Source organism: Daktulosphaira vitifoliae, unplaced genomic scaffold, assembly GCF_025091365.1.
Source record: "Daktulosphaira vitifoliae isolate Bord-2020 unplaced genomic scaffold, ASM2509136v1 Scaffold_5, whole genome shotgun sequence".
NCBI lineage: Eukaryota > Metazoa > Arthropoda > Insecta > Hemiptera > Phylloxeridae > Daktulosphaira > Daktulosphaira vitifoliae.
The window spans coordinates 4379191-4399693 of record NW_026099576.1 but is presented as its reverse complement, the minus strand read 5'-3'; the positions used below and the strand labels follow the sequence as shown (position 1 = coordinate 4399693).

The 20503-nt window shown below is 25.1% G+C and overlaps 3 protein-coding genes across 5 annotated transcripts in view; 2 read left to right on the top strand and 1 right to left on the bottom strand.

The window, feature by feature from the left end:
- The first annotated feature begins 5419 nt into the window (after nt 1–5419).
- Nucleotides 5420–7390, top strand: LOC126907228 (uncharacterized). The gene is made up of 3 exons (XM_050688342.1): nt 5420–5933; nt 6047–6171; nt 6253–7390. Exons 1-3 carry the CDS (start codon nt 5694–5696, stop codon nt 6374–6376), a joined length of 489 nt encoding a protein of 162 aa, XP_050544299.1. The 5' UTR covers nt 5420–5693; the 3' UTR covers nt 6377–7390.
- A 3415-nt stretch (nt 7391–10805) lies between these two features.
- LOC126906868 (ATP-binding cassette sub-family F member 3) lies at nt 10806–16781 on the bottom strand. Its single transcript, XM_050687776.1, has 13 exons — nt 16396–16781; nt 16229–16334; nt 15989–16166; nt 15409–15641; nt 14979–15083; nt 14637–14795; nt 14100–14303; nt 13876–14041; nt 13162–13352; nt 12360–12537; nt 11672–11852; nt 11394–11614; nt 10806–11302 (listed from the first exon to the last, which is right to left on the bottom strand). The coding sequence occupies exons 1-13, from the start codon at nt 16466–16468 to the stop codon at nt 11147–11149; spliced, it is 2151 nt and encodes a 716-aa protein (XP_050543733.1). The 5' UTR covers nt 16469–16781; the 3' UTR covers nt 10806–11146.
- A 94-nt stretch (nt 16782–16875) lies between these two features.
- The window catches only part of LOC126906871 (electron transfer flavoprotein-ubiquinone oxidoreductase, mitochondrial), a 138616-nt gene continuing 134988 nt past the window's right edge, over nt 16876–20503 (top strand). The window contains exons 1-5 of one of the 3 annotated variants that reach the window (XM_050687784.1): nt 16876–17142; nt 17894–17998; nt 18653–18805; nt 19557–19715; nt 19997–20193. In XM_050687784.1, the coding sequence (XP_050543741.1) occupies nt 17115–17142; nt 17894–17998; nt 18653–18805; nt 19557–19715; nt 19997–20193 (642 nt within the window). In that variant the 5' untranslated portion in view covers nt 16876–17114. The remainder of the gene's footprint in view (nt 17143–17893; nt 17999–18652; nt 18806–19556; nt 19716–19996; nt 20194–20503) is intronic. The other 2 variants (XM_050687785.1, XM_050687783.1) reach the window with 2 other exon arrangements.

Here is a 20503-nt window from a genome sequence, read left to right as displayed (position 1 = left end):
TATTTATCTATTTTTATAAAAATTTTTTAAGGCATATATTTTTTAAAATACTTGATATTTTGTATTTATGTTTATATATAAAGCAAATTTTTAATGTTATCTTTAGAATAGTATGGAAATTGTTTTTTTGATAGAAAATAATTTAAAAACTGTACATATATTATGTTAATCGAAACCCAATCCCTTATTGCAATCTTGGTTAAATAATATAATAATGGATTGAAGCATAATTTCCTCCCATAAAATTAGTATCGATTACACTTAAATTGATTGGACATGCAAATATCTAACTCAAGAGATTAGGAACAACAAAATAACATTTATATTTTATCATATTTTATACATTTATCTCCGCTCGAAAACTATTTTCCGTGACTTAAACGACTTTTTCGTGAATTTAATGTCGTAAAACAATAAGATAATAATCATAATTATGTAATTCTATATCTCAAAATTTTGTTTTTCAAAATGTTACGGGAATTTAAAGTCAAACAATTTAAAAAAGTATTGAAGTTTGCCTATTTTAATAATTGTATTTTTTTTTGTGGATTTTTACTAGAAAATATGTAAAAAGTAAGATATAGAATAACAAGCGTTTAAAGAAAAATATGCTTTAAACAAATATTTACTGAGTGATTGGGTAAAACTAAAAAAATGCCAAGCAATGAGTACAATTCTAAAGTAAGTACAGTAAGATGATTAAAAAATTTTAATAAATAAGAGTATTCACAGAGTACCTTGAAGTATTTATACTGTCATTAAAGAAACACTTTTAAAGTTTGTAAAATTTATTACTTTCAAATTGGTAAATATTGAATTATCTATTAGATGACTTAGATGCAAATCCTAGGTACTTATTCAATTTTAATTATAGTTGACAATGCTTAGCATATGTTAAACTTGTTTTATGCATCTGGATTCGATTATTAATGTTTATTTTAATAAAATTAATATTAAATTTTAAAAATATTATAATTTGTTTCTATGCTAGTCTGGACAACACGTCATTAAATTAGTTTTATCGATGAGTATTATGGTAATATACGTCAGAAGGAAATGACGATGAAAATACTTACATTTGCATCCGGTGTAACGATCGTCATCGTTTAGATTTACATCAGTAAATTATTATTACTATTATTTTATATTATTTATAATTAGAATATAATTCAATATTAATAAGTTAAACTGTTTTTTTATGTGTGAGCGTTATTGATATTGCTTTGTGAAACGTTATTTGTAAATCGACATAGTTTTTTGTCAATGTAATATTATATAAATAAATTTATCCATCAAAAGTATTCAATGAACTTACTTGTTTACTGATTTAAAATATATTTTTATTATCTCACTGAACTTTTCTAGCAGAAAACGTAGTAGACGATGTAAAAATGAAATTGATGAGTAGAATAATGAAAACAATAAAATCCTTAGTTTTCCGTCATTTGAACACAAATTCTTTAACAACTGATAATTGTGGATTAATGGAATTTTACATGTATTTAATCTTATATCAGGTATGCTGACATGGCATAACCAATTTATAAAATTATCATCCGTTTAGTTGCTGCTGTCCTCGATATTATCGATTATATGAAATTCTTAGGGGTATGGTTGTAGATAGATAATCTAGTTCCTTTTTCTACTTCTTACCTATAATTAATTCTAGATATACTAATTTAATCTTGAAAACCTATTCTCGCTATGTAATTTAATCTTGCGAATATTACCAAACATACCTAGAAGAAAAAATAATACAAATTTGCTTAAACATCGTGTTTTTTTAATTTATTTAATTATAATACAAAAATTAATTTTAGCAGTAGCGGATTTTTGCCATGGGGTAATGAAAATTATGTATAATATACATTAGCTTAACTTATGTATAGCAACATTGAAGAAGTTTAGCCCTAGCGAATACGCTACGTATACAAAGTCTTTATTTTATTAATAACTTATATTGTAGCAGAATTGAGGACTATAGAGGAATACATTCAAATTAAATCTAATTCAAATCTATATATTTAGAATAGTATCACATGAAATTTACTCACTGGATATTAAAGCAGAATTTGGAATAAAATTTCTTATTTTTATAATTCTTATACTTTGTTTGGTAGTAATATTCCTCATTATAATATCTTTGTAATATTTTTTATGACATTAAAAAAAAGATTATGACACACTATATATAGATAATAGTAGATATATCACTTTGATTTATATTTTTCATAATAATAAAGTTTTTAATGTATGTCATTATAATTGTGATAATTTTCTATAATAATATATTAAATTATGTATAATGCATCGATTTAGTTAATTTAATCGTGAACATTCAATATCACTAAAAACTGGCTGTTTTAAATGGAATTAATTTTTATTTGATTGACTATCAAAGTAAACGTCACTTGAATGTTATATAATATTATATGATCTAATATCAAGACGAAATATTTTTGACAATTATCTAGATAAAAATAACAACTATAAGTAAATGTTTGTAATACTTTGTAGGCTTCAGTTCACTACCAAAATCATAATAATTAACAACAGCTTTAGTTGGTATAGAAAAACAAAACATTGTAGGTTGTTAATTACATGCATAAATTAAGTCATTAACTAATTTGATGAATTTTGTAAATCAGATATCCAGTCAATAACTGGATATTAAGGAAAATTTTAGATAATAATATTATTAGTATTACTATTAGATAGTAATATTAATCATTGTAGAATATTATTCAGTGCAAACCTTATTAACCAATTTACGAATGTAAAACAATTTTTTACTACAAAGTCGGTTTATATTTTACTAATTCTTGAAATTCATTCAGTATTTAAAAGCTAAGGGTATTTTACTAATAACTATTTCCAAACACAACGAACGATTTTAATTAAACATTTGACATAGTACTCTCTTGCAAATTATAATTGTCATACTTTCATCTACTCAAAGCTGCAGCGGAAGTTTAAATAAAAATAATGCGATTTTTATTTGGGTTAACAATTTTGTTACACGTGTGGAGTGAGCGTGCGGCTCATAACGACAATGATTTCAATCAAGTTGAAAAAATAAACGGGAAAATTAATTACTAACTAGTGTATTTAGTTAATGCGAATGTGAAATAATCGTTTGCAAATGTATTATATTACCCAGGGGAATTTATTTAATTAGTCCCGTTAACATCGAGATCTGCGTCCAAGACCTAATAACATTGGTCATAATGATGCCGTTTTACAGATTTACGCGGGAGACGGTGTTTTAGAATGCACGTGGCCTCTGTACACAAATGATGGAGACCACGTGCATACCTCTGAAAACAGGAGAGTAGAACATACTGCAACATAACTGTTTAATTAGAAAATAATGTATAGTATTAAAATATGAAATCGTCCTAAGCCTTAGGAAGACTTTAGCAAATGATGTTAAATTCTAGTTTCTAAAAAAATTACTACACTCATCGACTATTCGATGAGATCCAATGAATAATAACTATCCTATCTTATACAATTCGAACAATTAAATTACATTTTATTTTACCTAAAGTTCTAATTTAGCCATATTAAATACTGTAAATTTCGTTTAAATATTTTTAAATTGAATATAACTATTTTTTACACGAATGAGACAAAAATTGAATGATAAAAAATAGGTCCCTTTGATTTTTTTTGCTAAAGGCTAAGCCTTGTCATAGCCAAAATATAGACTTCCACTAATCATTTGTGAATATCCGTTGCATTCAGCCATTCCAATCATCCCTTGATAGTTACAAAACTAAAAAGCGGGTAAAGTTATTTTTTTTTACTAATTTTTAATAATCTTAAAAAAAATTCCGACAGTTCATAAACATTACCCTAATATCATGAATGGATACTAAATAGATTAGGCATTTATAGCCACTTTAAAATTCTTCATTCTTTACACTATTGTATTACATTACATTTATGTATAATATTCAATATTTTTATGTTCCGCTTGTACGTTATAAAAATAATTTTTGTTGTTTTATCCAATGAATTATCCGAAAAGTATACAATTAATATTTTTTATAGTCATATAATAACCAAGTATTTTCAATATTTATTTTATGGTAATATATGTGAGTAGTTATCTAAATTATTTCTGTCAATCTTCTAGCGTTAGGATAATAATACCTTTTAGCCATTGCGTTGGGGGTAAACGTGACTGTTGGCACGTACCGAAGTATATGAGAGACAGTTAACTTGCATAGAAAAAAACTAACAGTGTATTACATTAAAAACCGATATCTATTTATTACAAAAAATCTCAAGTTCTTTTAATGCGTGATAGGCAAAGTTTAATGTAGAAAAAATACACTTGGCACCCACTTGTAATTTACTTAAAGTTCGAACTTGAATAGCACGTAAATTTCACATTTTACCTTATGTATGTTTACAAATTAATGACAAAAAATAATTCAAAGTAATTTCGTTTATTTTTTTCACCATAAATGTCTCCTGTTCCAATTATAATAATGTTATTCGTAACATAAAACGCAATTGAAATATATTTACTACACTGGCAAAATTTTTTTATGTTTCCCAGAACACTTTAGCTTTAGCGTAGGTATTTTCCTTGAACCCATTGTTAACCTCTCTTAATACCAAAAAGTAAGGTCGAAGGGATATAAAAACGGACAGTTTTAATAAAAATGTTCCGCTTTGGGATATCTTTTCGCAGAAGGTGTATTTTTTACTGTTCTATGTAACGGTTAAGTGATCTATTTCGTAACACGAATTTCAAAGAATATTTTATTGTAGTTCCGCTACATCATTAATTTAATTTCCTTTTTTTATATACACGTGTGGTGAAAAACTCATAAAATACAATATAATCTTCAGCTGAGTGATGCGTCGCGTTCATCCTGCCATGAATACAAAATGTGTTGGCCTAGGTTTTTGAAATTCCCATTACTATAACACCCGTCGATAATTATACCCATTAAATGAAACTCGTTAAAATGTATTAAATTATAATTGATTAATGATTTCTTCATCGTCTCATCGAACGTTTGACTTGAAACGTATACATTATGTTGAACGCCGAATTATCCGTGATTCATACTATTCACTTTAAAAAATCGTTTGTACACTAATAATTACTAGAGTAATAAAAATTATAATAGTGCGGACATACGCGAATGAAAGTTGTACTGGAATTCCAGATGATGATGAATCACCATCGAATAAATTATAATAATTATGATCGAACAATTTACTCTATAGATATGAGAGTGAAGTGTGATTATTTGGAACGGTAAAAAAAAAAATCTACAATAATACTATTACACTTATTAGCCGCCGTTGAATCCTACAAGTGTACGGTGGCGGCGGAACTCGCTCCATTCAGCAGCGCGGCCCCCCACTGTGCCTATCAATATAAAATCCATTTGCCCGCCTCAATTTGAAACAGTCTGCACACCCCGACACTTGCGATACACACGTGAGTAGCCTTACTACACTTTGTACCAAAATATTCTCTTTTGATATTTTTTTAGTGACTGAGTGCGCTTTAACAGAATTCGAATTTGTTACGTTCAGTGACCGGTATTCAAATATTAACATTTTTTATAACTCGAGTGTTTTTAAATTTTAATTTTGTGCGTCGTACGAATTTTTTGGACCGCCGACAAATTTAAATACGAACAGTATTTTAATTATTTTCAAAAATGGAATCGTTTGACATTATCATGAGTAGGAATAATACAACGACGACTGCGGTCTCGCAACGGACCAGGTCATCCTCCTTCAAATGTTCTTTTGAAGAACAGATCAATGGCTCAACAGCAGAAATAACGACGCGTAGACCAAGTGCATATAGAACCAAAGTGCTTTTGACCACCACACTTACCCTCGTACTCTGTCTGTGTCTGTTGTCAACGGCCTGCGCATCTCCTGTTCATAAAAGAGTAAGTGTCTAGAAATATTAATATTTATATATTTTTTAACTGTGATCAGTGTAATCGGGGTTGAACTGTTCATTTTTTAATTAATATTTTCCAATTTTTTTTTGTTTCCTCAGAGAGCAATAGCTTCAGGGTCAGATAGTACGCCTAGTCCTTCGAAAGTGTGCCATAAGAACACTCCGTGTGGATGGGCCATTTACATACCGTTTACCCGCCGGATAGACTATTTCATGAAAAACACGTAAGTTCCAATTCAGTCTCAATCAAATCTCAGTTTATACAATTTTAAATTAATGGTTTTTTTACCTCTTTTTCTGCATAGTTGCGATTGTGCGCCTAACTTAGCGTGTCTCAAGACCGATGACGATTTGTCAGTGAACGCGTACGTGTACCGGTGCAAAACTAAGCCACTGACGACCACTGCTGAGACGCCGACGACCACTTGAGACCATCCGTAATATTAATTTCCAGGGCGAAATTTTTAATTATACATATTAATCATGTGTGCAATATGTGCACATGAATAACCCGCAAACATCTCGGATACTTAGTCCTCATTCCTCGTCAAAAAGAAGAAAGTGGTCTTAAAGTAACAATCAATAACATATTCCTGTATGCCAAATCTATCAAGTTCCACATTTATGACTATAATAATAATTATTATTTTATTTATTAAAAAAAAATTATTTTTTTTTCGACCTTAGCTAGTAGGTTTGAAGGGAAAGGTCAATTTTGCTGGTATTTTTATAGTTTACCCAATTATGTAACTACTTGTTAAAATACATATTCTTTTTAAAATGATTAAAAAAAAAATAATTATTTATCAGCGAGTTGGGTACTTATAATTTATTATTATTATTTTTATGTTACCTTTTTTTGTTTATTATAAATTATTATAACTAATTTTATTCATTAATACCAAAATGTTGCAAGATTTTTATTTATTCGCTTCTTATTTTAATTTTGTGTACAAACAAAAAGGGCATTAGGATTTATAACGTTTATAAAGGTTTCGTCCTGAAAACACCTTTTAAGTGCAGTATTTTTTCATATACTTGTAGTTTTGATTGTTGAAAACTTTGAACTTTAGAATTAATATTTCATATTTAAGTTAAGTTAATTTATTTTTTATTTAAGGCAAGCTTACTTAAACACAACTAGCGTGTACATTTTTCACAGCCAACATATTATGTTTTTTTTTTTTTTTTTTACCGTCAATTACATATTGCTGTCGACCCATCATGTTTTAACACTGAGCATTTACGTCATTCCCATTGCTATACTATAAAAATTATTAGACATTAATCAAAACAAACTCTCTGTTATTATGTTTATTTAATATTCATCATTATTGTACGCGTTCTTCCAGTGTTGTTTTTTTTTTTTTTTTTGACTTAACAACTTTTATTATTATTATTACTTCAATAAAGGACATAACACAAATCAAGTAATAATTAAAATGTTTTTATTATGTTAGATTACAGTATTATTATCTTTAGGTTTTACGTACACACATGCTGTTGTACGATTTCCTATGCGCTGAGTACGGTATAAAATACTCATTCATAGTTGGAAACTCTAGAAGAGATAAAATAATAAATCAATTCATGAGTATTCTTAAGTGCGTATTAAATTTTATCAGTGCAGCTATAAAAAAAAAACGCAGCAACTGTTTTATAAACATATACATACACTGAGATCGACAAACATGTGTCGCCTGGAAACTTAATGGGTAGGCAACGTAATACACTCCAGAACCGGAAATCCGACCGGTTGTCGATAAGGAAAACGTAATAGATTAGTTGAATTTATGTTCAGGTTTTTTAAATTTCGGAATTTATCCATAAGTGAAATACAATACATAAGTTAATACACTTCATGTCTCGTTTTGTTTGTTCGTAAAACTTCAGGTCAAATATTTAAAAAAATGATAATTACCATAATATTTTTATGAATTTTTAATAAAAATAAAAGTTTATTGGGAAATATTAAAAGTAACACGATTTTTTAGTAGTAAAATGTATAATTAATTTTTTTACAATCTTTTTGACATAGTATATTGTTAGTCTTTCGTAAATCGTTATGAATATTTGCGTAGAGAAATTGATAAAATTTTATAATTTAATCAGACACTTGAAAGTGATAACTTGTTATTTTTCTATAATTTTTTGCTATTTTAAATATGATAAATTTATAATTTTGATAATAATTTGACTATATGTACCGACTAAAAAATTAAAATTAATTATTTATAGGTCAGAGAATCAGTTGACCACTTGGAGAGTGCACCTCTTAAAAATTAAAATTTTTAATTTTAGTAAAAAAAAAATGATTGAAAATTAAAACATTAGTTCATGAAATATGCATCTTAATCTATGATGATCATAAAATAACTATGAAATAATAAATACATTGTATTTATTATTATTATATTTATTACCATAATACCTCCTGAGGGAGGTATTATGATTATCATCGGCAATAGGAAAAAAAATCTCGAGAGCTTAGCTTTTTAAAAGTTGACTGTAATTACTTATATTATTATTTATACAGAAAGAGAAAATGAGAATTTTTTAAGTAGTGTAATTTCTAATTTTATTTACTATTAGAGCCAGATTAAGACCAATATAAGCCCCCTATGGAAAATATCGCTACCATAAAAAAATGATGACCAAAAAAATCTCAGAGATACTGTATGTGTTACTAACCATGACAGGCTACTAAAGTTTATGATGGGTCTTTAAATCTCATGGGGTCCAAAGCATTTTCATTATTAGACCACCTACAATTTACTTTAAAAGTCAAAATCTTATAATTTGTTTTACTTCTTTAATAATTTATATAAATTCTACTAATGTATTGATTTGACCTCTTCGAAGTATTTTTATTAAAAAATAATGTCAAATCAGTCATAGACAATCGTCTAAAGATTACTTGGAAGGCGTTTAAATTTTTTTTTGGCACTTATACTATTTGGAAACATTCTGAAATTCCAGTGGTCAGTGAATAGGTCACGCAAGAACTTTTCATTGGAAGTTGTAATGTGTAGTCTAAATTCAGTTGAAATAACAGATAGCATTTCTCTATAGAACTAGTATTGTAGATGACTAAGTTATTTATATTTATATACTTAGATCGTTGCGTGAAAACAATGATATCAAGCTTATTATTGTAGTATTATATAGCTTACTATTATAGTTACCTTTATTTTACTTTCCCACAACCCTTTTATTGACATTTTTTAAATTTTCTCATGCAATTTTTCATTATTTATTCCGTAATACAAAATTACTGATAGGACAAATAACAAAACAGAACGATTTTATTTATTAAATATTATATCATGTAATGAAATGCGTTATATCGAGTATTACTTATAAAATAAATAATCCAAATATTTAGAAACGAATTATCAGAATTTTGTGAGTTTTTATTATGCTTGATTCTATTTTTTTTCTAATATTCTGTAGGAATTTTTATGAGAGGAAATTAACATTTTTTTTTTTGTATTTTGCTCAATATCCTTTTAAAAGTACTATTTTTGGTAGAAAAAATAAAAAATAAATTGTCATATGAATTTTGAATCGTCCATAATTTAACCAGTTTTCATAAATGACAATAATACATTTAAGATTTTCTTGTATAATCGTATACTATAAATAATATTAATTGCGTAACTAGTGAGGACTAAAAGGGTTAAACCAACATTTTAAATAAAAAATATGTTAATCACATAAATATTTTTTTAATATTAGTCCTCTCATTAGAAAATCGTAGATACGTCACAGATACACATACTATGTATTTGATGGCCTTATTTTTTTGCTAATCATCTTTTTTCATTAGTATTTTGAAACAAATAAAAATTATTGTATGAATATTTTAGGGGAAGGTTTGCGTTCTCAAAGTTTCTAATTTCCAATCAGGTGTGTTATTTACAAATCTCTACGTATTTATTAGTGTACTTGTCAATCTAGTGTTATAATTCTTGGTATAGTTAAGGTACAGCTTTATACAGATCTGAACCTTTTAACTTCTATACAGGTCTTGCGTACTTATTTATATTTATTACTTTTAACACTAATTATTTCTACTTTTAAATTATATAAGAGTTTTAAAACACTTTTTTAGTATTGTAATGAGAAGTTATATTGCGCAATTAGTGTAATAGTAGATAAATATGATTCTTGGTATTAATTTAGCATCTCTGATTTCTCTTGCAGTTAATCAGTAAATAGAATGAGTTATTGAGCCAGGTGAAGTATTCTATTAATATTGATTTAATGGTATTTAGGTAATTAATCTTCAAGCACACGAATCTAATTTTATCATTATTTACCAAAGAGTTAATTTAATTAAATATTGCCTATTACTTAAAATAATAAGTGTTTAAATTATTTGTTGATATTTATGTTGAAATATTTTATTAACATTACATAAATTGATATGTATTAATTTTGGATTATATAATAATCAATAAATTATTGTTGCTGTAAAAAAAAAATGATGTATTTATTATTGTATATTTATTTTTTAATACAATAGAATAGAAATTAAAAAAAACTATTCAATTTAAAATCTAGGCCATTTTTTCTATTTTAGTTTTATTAAAAAAATTAATGATTTTGTAACTTTGACTTGGTCTTAGTTAATGATATGAGAGATGGGATATAATTTTATTTTATTATAACAGTATTACATGTGTTATAATATAATTTTTAATATTTTGAATCACAATAAAAATTTATTATACGTTTTATTCATTTTTTATTGAGAAGAGAGGAAAATTTTATAAAAAAAAATTAACTTTTATTAGTTTAGTAATTTAATTCAAATAATATTAATCATAAGAAAGAAATTGAACAAATTTTGAAAGAATTGTAAATATATATATAATTATTCATATTTCAAATAAATAAACTTTTTAGTTTCTGTTTGATTTTATTAATATAAGTAATATTATATGTATAAGTCATGATTGGTAACAATTATAATTTTATACTATATTTTATTTACTGTGTTGATCTTATGCACAAACTGTTTTCAAATATTATACTTAGCATAATACATATACACACATATTTGACATTATGTACTTAAAATTATTAAAATTGCAAAGTAAATAATAAAAATAAATATTTACATATATAGATCATACATACATACATATAAATATATATATAAAATAAACATTTTTCTCAATAAATATTGAATATTTATTTGGACGCTTCAGCAAGTTCTTGTTCAACAATTGCTCTATATTCGTTAAAACCTCCTTCAATACTTTTTACACTGCCACCACCACAAACCCACAATTCTTTACATACCATTCGAATTAATCGTTCATCATGCGAAACAAGAATTAAACCTCCCTATAAAGAAATTTTATATAAATTTTCTATAGTTAAAGTTTTTAAATATGTGCCTTTTATATATAATTTTTTTAAAATATAATTATCTTACAGTATATTTTTGAATAGCTTTTCCTAATGCTTCAATGGTTTCAATGTCTAGATGGTTGGTAGGTTCATCAAGAACAAGGAAATTCGGGTTTGACATACACATCCTGGCAAATGCTACCCTGGATTTTTGTCCTCCTGAAAGACTGCCTACACTTTGTAATGCTAAATCTCCCGATATTCCAAAACCTCCTAATTGTCGTCTATAATCTTCCACAGATTTACCTAAAATTTTTTTTTTAGTTTTTCATTTTTTCATTCATTATTTTTAAAATGTTATACCAGGAAATGATGACTGCAAAAGTTCTACAGAAGACTGGTTCATTTCTAGTTGATCTACATGGTGCTGACTAAAATAGCCAAATTTTAGATTTCTATGAACATTTCTCACACCAGATGTTGGATTTAATATACCCATTATGATTTTTAACAATGTTGTCTTTCCAGCTCCATTATCACCTACCTAATAAATTTATTTATATAAGATAATTAAATAGCTATCCTTTTAGAAGGTGTCAAAGTAATATTTTTTAAGGCATTAAAACATGTATCAAGAGTGAATTGATTCTAGAGGATTGCTTAGCTATAGCTAGAAGATAAAACTTTTAATATGCTTAAATGAATTGTTATTAAACAAATTTTTTAATAAATAATAGTAACAAAAATTGTTCATTAATAGCTCATGAAAGAATCTAAATAGTTTTTTTATGTTTAATTTAACATATTGGTTATCTAGTAATATCTAGTTCTCAGAATTTTTGTTCTACCAGAAAATGTATTCTATATTTTTTGAAGCTATTAAATTCTATTCGTGGCACAATGAAGTGAAGCTTTTTTAAGTCTACTGTTAATATACACACTATTAAATATAGCTTTTAAATGTTTAGTATTTTAGAATTTTTAAATAATTTTTAATTTTGGATAGTTGACGCCTATTTAATAATTTAAAAAAACAATGTGATAAACATACAATACATATTCTGGATTCTAATGTTGCTCCTAAATTAACATTATTTAAAACATTGCTGCTACAACCAGGATAAGCAAATGAAACTTCATTTATTTGCAAAATAGGAGGAGATAATCCTTCAGTCTCAGGAAATCGTAGTACTACATCCACTTCTTTTTCAATTGGTTTTAATTCTGGCCTATAAATATATATTTTAAGTTATTTTTTTTTTTTATATCATATTAAATAAAAATTTACATTGTTTAATTTATAATAATGTTTAATTGGTACTTCTTACTGTACTAATTATGATGAAAATAAATATAGTTAGTTTTTGCATTTAGCTAATAATGACACTATATTTTTCATTCATATAAATATTTTATTAAGAATTATTATATGTACGTTAATAACTGCCATTTTTTATTGATATAAATAATATCTAACATCTGTTGTATTTAAATTAAGCATGAGCTTATTTGGAATTTAAGAAAAATAGGATGATTTTATTTAAAAAAAAAAAACATATAGAAGTGGTATTTTAATAAAATAAAACTCAAGTATACTCATTATAAAATAATAAATTATAGTACCCAGAAGAACTTAACTCTTTTATTCATCAACAATACTTAATAATTTACAAAAAGAAGTATCAATTTTTAAAATGTACCATATTTACAAACATTTTTTTTAAGGTTATTAATAAGAACATCCAGCATTCTAGCACACTTTAAATTCAACTAATTTAAGGAAGTAATAATATTAACCTTATTTCAAAAATATAAATTTAATAATTTAAATTTTCATATGTAAGTAAACTTACAGTTTTTCAAGCATTTTTATTTTACTCTGTACACTCGAGGCACGATTGGCATTATATCTAAATTTATCAATAAACTCTTGTACATGTGCTCGATGAGCTATCTGTGCTTCAATTTCTCTTTGTTGATTTTTGAGTTTTTCATTTTTGGTTTTTGCAAAAATTTCATAATTACCTCTATAAGTATCTATATGCTAAGAAAAAAATTATGAATGAGAAATTATTTAGTTATATAATTATATATAAATTAAAAATAACTTTTTGATTTTTCAAAAAGTGTTATATTCAATATTTTTGAAATAGAATAATTATTGAAATGAGTGATTTGCATTTATATTATTTTATCAACATTGTTTCAATAATTTATCATGCTATATTATTTTATTATACTTAAAAATCATCATTATTGTAGTAATTTATAGTAAAAAGAAACATTTTTGTTTAATTTGTTAACTCAACATTATTTTAAAATGATCTAGTCAATAGCAATATAACTATTAATATTTTTATTTTATGTACTTCTAAAAAGAAGTAGTATTAAATAAAACGAAATTGCTGATACACCATAATTTTACTTTACTACTGTAGTGGTAAAAAATAATTTAAGACCATTAGTTTTTTTTAATAAAAATAACCATATAGCTTAGTTGAGTTTAAATTTCTATTACACAAAATAATTGTTAAATTTTTAAATAAAATTAAATAATTTTGCTTTACTTGAGAATGAAGATGTAAAATATCTGTTGGTACAGTATCCAAAAAGTGACGATCATGAGATACTACTAATAATGTACTTTGCCAGTTCTGTAAATAGTTTTCTAACCATATTATAGCTTTCATATCCAACATGTTAGTAGGTTCATCAAGCAGCAATAAATCAGGCCTTAAAGTAAAATTAATAAATTAATAATTATTATTTATATAATTTAAAGAATACAAACTTGGAAAAAAGTGCTCTTGCTAGTGCTAATCGCATACGCCATCCCCCTGAGAAATGTTTGGTAGCTTTTTTTTGCATTTCTGGATTAAAGCCTAAACCATCAAGTATAACACTTGCTCTGGCAGGAGCTTTATCAGCTTCTATTGCACACAATTGCATGTATATATCACTTAGCTCTGAACTTAAATCAGTACTTGAAACCGAACTTTAAATTCAAATAAATCATTAAAATAAAAAAATAATAAAGTATGTTGATTTTCCCCCCCTTTTTATGGCTCTTTGAGGATGATTTAGGGGGATGCTCCCTAAGAGGAAGTTTCTTAACCATGTTTATGGGATGATATGGGTGCTTAATCGATCATCAAAGAGAGAGATGCAACTCTAATCACTAAACAGATGACTCGTTTAGTAAACAGAGTTGCCCGTAATGATCAAGTCTCAAATTCGAAATAGTGGGCATTAGACACCACCACATTACCAACTTGGCCACACCGTTTCTCAAAAGTATGTTGATAAATAATTAATTTTATATAATTACCTATTGTTAATTAGAGTATTAATTTCTTTTTCTCTTGATAAAAGTCTATGTCGAACAAAATCACACTGAAGTACAGATTCTAGGGCTGGAGTATCATCACCAATAACTTCTTGCTCCACATGTAAAATAGAAATGTGTGATGGAATTCGTAATTGACCACTAAAAAAAAAATTATAAATTTAAAAAACCAAAATATTTTTAACTGACAAAAAAAATTTAGTTTTTCTTGATACAAACAATTTTTTTTTAATAGAATAAATTTTGAGAAAAAAAAACAGTATGAAAATATTTACTGAGCATAGCAAAATGACTTGAAGTTTTAAGCTAAGTTAATTATCTTACCCAGATATCATTCTCAATAATGTAGTTTTTCCCAGACCATTCCTTCCAACTAAACCATATCTTCTTCCATATGCTAATGTCACATCAGTATTTTGAAGTAGTATTCTAAAAATTAAATGATTTTATTAATTGTTAAAAGTATTATTAATTTAGAAGATGTATAAGAATGGGATGCATAAAGTTTACAAAGATTACTAGAAATAAAAAAGGAAAATATAAATTTTTATTTTATGTTTTGCTTAACATAAAAATAAAAAAACCTTTCAAAAATACAATTTTATGTTAGGGCTTGTTATTGAATACAAAACAAATATCAAACATTAATATCTTTTAATGACAAAAAAAAAATGACAATGTTCAAGTCCAATAAAAATAATAACCTTTGTGGTATAACTAATATAAATTATACTCCTACCATAACAAAACATACCTATCTCCATATGCAACATCAAAATTTTCTATTCTTATATCTTGAGCACGGTTAATTCCTTTTGCTTCTAACTTGGCTTCTTTTTTACTAGTAACTTGAGAAGCAGTTGCACCATCATTTTTATTATTACTAATACTTATTGATCCCACTCCTTTGACTACTTGTTCAGTTCGTTTATCTTGTTTTTGTTGCAATTTAGCTTGAGCTTTTTCTAATTTTTTTTTATCTACTTTCTAAAAAAAAAATTAATAATAATAATTAATCATTATTAATCTAAATTAATTAAAAATCTTAATTATTCATCATATGTCAAAAATTCTTTATATTGTATTAAATATTATTTTAAATATACATCTAATGAAAATCCATAGATTGAAGCAAATAAGAATAGGTAGGATCAATAAAACAGTATGACCTAGTATAGTTGATATTGTAATTGTTTGCTTATTTTATCCATTAACATCAAAATACAATAAGTTAATACAAATGAATGGTCACAATAATGACAATATTTAAATTAGTATTTGTTTCTCTCATCCCATTTTACAATAATGCAATAAACATCATAAAAAGCTCTTACCAGACTATCATCTCTCGAATTAACCCATATACTTTTTATTTCCATATCATTATCTTCAAGATCAGCTGCCATAGATGCAAGATGAACAGGAGCATCTAATATTTTTGCTAACCCATTCTTAGGAGCATTATTATATGAATTAGGTCTTATAAGATGTAATAGTTTTGAACATATTACTCTGCAATATTTTATTAATGTTAAAAAATACAAGTACTAAAAATTAGAATTATTGTCATGTACCTAATATCAGATTCAGATTTATTTGCTATTTCTAGTAATACTTCTCCTATAGCTTCAAAGACATCTTCAGTGTCATGAAAGTCATCAATGCCATTTTCCAATACACCTTAAGCCATGATTATATATATTATATGGTAAAAATAAATATAAATAATAAATTGTTTTACCTTCGATATATTGGGACATTTCTACATCAATGCAAGGAAATTCTGATTTTATAAAATCTTTACAGTGGTCCATTTCTAAATTTAATTTGTTTAACTTAACACAGTAAATAAAGTAAACGATAACTCATTAAAGAAATTGATTTGCAATCAGTAACAAGACTTAGTGAGTCTTGTATAATCCTAACTACTTGTTACATATTGTGCTATGTCAAAAAAAAAAAATAACAAATGTAAAATTTCATTTCTACCAAAGAGATTTAAATTTTTAGAAAATGTGATCAAATAATCAATGAAAATCAGATTAATATAAATGAAATACTAGCAGTCACAGCTAGAGAAACACGATTCTGCTGACAGCTGAAGTGCCCAGTAGTTTGATTCAAAGTTAGAAACAAGAACTATTATGAATATATTTTTGCGAACTTCAAAATAATATTAACACTATAACAGTGATAACAAAACACCTTTGATAACATGTAGTCTACTGTATTGTATGAGGAATGTTAAATTGGGAATTAGGGCACCAATAATAATAAGAAATTCTCGTTTTTATTAAGCAGGCAATGTCGTCATTAGCTAGTTGTTATCTAATATAAAAATAAAAATACGGAGGTGGTTATCTAATTAATTATACGGAAGTGCTCCAAGTCCGTTTTATTATTGAGGTCTCATAATTTTGTTGTTAAATATTTTCATGTAATTTTTTTCTGATTACAAGAATGATGGCAACCACATACAACTTTCTATGTAAGTTTTAAATTTGATATTTTATTTACTTATTTTGTTATAAATTTTTTTTAATTATATTATGACATATGATCAAGTTTCAAGAAGGACAAATATTTTAAGTACAATTAAATGTCCTAAAATATTTTTAAATTATCAACTCACTAAATGTTTTTATTTTATTAACAATAATTATAATTTTTTGAGTGTAATTGTAGTGTTTTGTGTAAAATAAGATCACTTAATTTTATGAATTAAAATAATTTATTTTTTTTGTTAAATATTTTTGAGTTTAATATTTTTAATATTTTATAGTTTTTTTAAATTAATAATATTTTTAATATAGTTTTAATTTTACTTATAATATTTTTCTTAGTGTTAGAGTTTTGTGAGCACAAAACAATTTTATGTGCCCATACAACTCTTTTTAATATTTGTGATACATGAAGTATTATATTGCCATTTAGTTACAATACTTTTAAAGTTATATTAAATTTCTTGCATCTAAACTGATATTTGGTTGGGTTACATTTGGTTTCAATTATTTACAACTTAAATTCTAATAAACATATTTCAATGATTTTTTTTCTAACTTTTTTATTTTGAATCATAAAATTACAATATATATCTTTTTTTGGGTCATTCTTTAATGACTGATCATCTTTATTTTTGAAATGTAGTTTGATAATGTTTTTCACATCAAAATAATAAACTAAAATGCTTTTTATAGTTTTCAATTTATTATTAAATAAATTATATTTATTTTCTTTAGTGCGTAGAATTGGAACATCATTTTTGAGGTTGTATTCTACAAGCACAACAAAAATAACTACACATTATACTGTTCATTCAAGAGAGTCTGATGAAAGATGGAAAGGTATTTGGTATATTTAAATAAACATATTTAAATATTTAATATGTATGTTCTACAAAATATATATAAATATACAGGCTGAATGATAAAGATATAATAAATCCAATAACTTTTAATCTAATTATCATTTTGTTGAAACTTCTTTAAATAATTATTGTGTTCTTAGACTATGTTCAAAGCCTAATTTTTATTATTTATCACTAAGATAAAAAAAAAACTTTAAATTTTAATTGGTCGATAATAGTTTTAGGACAAATACTTATTAAGTTACAAGAATTTTAATACATTGGAGTTGATCACTCTATGTATCACACACATATACGTATACCAGTATGAGCTGAATTCTCACTCAATATATTAAATTGCTCATAATTTAATGAGTACTTGTTCTAAAATTGTTACCAACTTATCAAACTATTTTTTTAAGTAAAAAGCTAAAAAAATACTATTTTAAAATTAAAAAAAAAATTGTTGTTCTTTTAATTTTTATTAGTGATAAATAATAAAAATGTTTGTTTTAAGCATAGTCAATAAGGCAATAATTATTAAAAAAAATAATTTCTGAGAAATGATCATTTGATTTATTATGTATCTTTGTGACTTATCCTATAAAATATATTAATAGTTTTAGAATTTCGAAAATTTTTATTTTATTAGAAATATCAATGGAACGATATGAAGATGTTGCGGATGTAGTAATTGTTGGTGGTGGACCTTCTGGTATGTGTGCTGCTATTAGGTTGAAACAATTAGCAAATGAAAATAACAAAGAATTAAGAGTTTGTGTTGTTGAAAAATCACCTGAAGTTGGTAATTATACAGTTTGATACTAAAATATTTGTTGATATTATTAAACAACACACTGGGTACAGTAATATTATTTAAGATAACAGTTTAATGTATTTTTACTTATGTTAGTATAGTACAAGGTCAAAGGGACACATTCCTTTTACGATTATGTTGTTTTACTCAATGCAGCCTATTGTATACATGTTTACAGTTTAGTCGTAGTTTCACCGTCTATCGAGTAAAGTGACCCGTTGCCGTTGTACATCTCTTATATTATATGTTTTGACATTTTATATTAAATACTATTATATTACGAATAATTTCTAAATCTTTTAATTACATAACCTATTCCATTCAACAATATTATAATGACATCAATATGTTGCAATCATTTTTAAAGATAAAATACAGAGCTTCCTTACATTTTTCTTTTAATTCTTTAATTAAATAATATATCAGTAGTTGTTTGAAATGTACATTTTATTTAATATATTCTCTTATGTAAACAGAGTTGAAGCATTTAAAACAATTTGTTTTAAATATATTTTGTTTAAATTGTTTTTTATATTTGTTAAAAACATAAATTTTTTAATTATAAAATATATTTCTCATGGATTCTACAAAGATTAATTTATTCTAAGAAATAAAATAAACAGTTAAAATTATTTTTATTACAAAATTAAGTACCATTACTCACTCAGCTATTATATATTGACATACAACAAAAACTTAAAAATTTACTTTACTAATAAATATTATTTACAATTTATAGGTGGGCACATTTTATCAGGTGCAGTTGTTGATCCAATTTCTTTAAGAGAACTCTTTCCAAAATTAGAGGATTTAGAAGCTCCATTAAATACACCTGTCAAAGAGGACAAATTTGGTTATCTTACTGAAAAAAGACATATATCTATACCAATTTTACCAGGTTAATTTAATATTAAATTTGTATTTCTCAAATAATTTTGGATTAAATTATAAACTTTATCAATATTTTAGTAATATTTTTTGTAAAAAAAAAAGAAATTTAGAACTAAATTATTAGTTACTTTTTTTAATTATAAATTAAAAAGAAATTTTATTACTTTATACTTAAAATATCAATTACTTGTATAAAAACAATTTTTTTTTTTTTTAATAATGTGTGTTTTGTTAATATAAATTTTAAATATTTTTAAAAATATATAATGTACTGCTTATGTTTATAAGGTATGCCTATGGACAACCATGGGAATTATGTTGTTAGACTTGGTCACTTAGTTAAATGGTTAGGTGAACAAGCAGAATCATTAGGTGTTGAAGTTTATGCAGGATATCCAGCTGCAGAAATATTATATCATCCTGATGGTTCTGTTAAAGGAGTAGCTACTGGCGATGTTGGAATAGCCAAAGATGGTTCACCAAAAGTAATATATATTTAAAAGATATAATAATTTTAGAGCATAAATTATTATGAATAATTATTTTTATATTATGAAGATAGTTGCAAAATAATAAAAATATAATTTTACAAAAATTTTAGTTAAATAAATACAATAGTTTGATATGATAGAATTATGAGTAGTAATTTTTATTAATTTATTTTCTAAAATAAATTAAAAATTTAGAACTTTGTTGGAAGGTTGGTTTTTTACTGTTAATATTATAAATTTTAAATATAAATATCTTGTCATCTAATTTGATTTATAAATAATAAACTTAAGAGAATTTATTGGA

Bases quoted from the DNA above. Each gene is read 5' to 3' on its own strand.
- LOC126906868 (XM_050687776.1), bottom strand. From the start codon at position 16,468: ATGGACCACTGTAAAGATTTTATAAAATCAGAATTTCCTTGCATTGAT. The intron at 14,042-14,099 runs GTTTGTATTCTT...TTTTACTTTAAG, and splicing joins GCAAGAGCACTTTTTTCCAA to GCCTGATTTATTGCTGCTTG. The intron at 13,353-13,875 runs GTAAAGCAAAAT...TTTTTTTCTTAG, and splicing joins TTTTACATCTTCATTCTCAA to CATATAGATACTTATAGAGG.
- LOC126907228 (XM_050688342.1), top strand. From the start codon at position 5,694: ATGGAATCGTTTGACATTATCATGAGTAGGAATAATACAACGACGACT. The intron at 5,934-6,046 runs GTAAGTGTCTAG...TTGTTTCCTCAG, and splicing joins CATCTCCTGTTCATAAAAGA to AGAGCAATAGCTTCAGGGTC. The intron at 6,172-6,252 runs GTAAGTTCCAAT...TTTTCTGCATAG, and splicing joins GACTATTTCATGAAAAACAC to TTGCGATTGTGCGCCTAACT.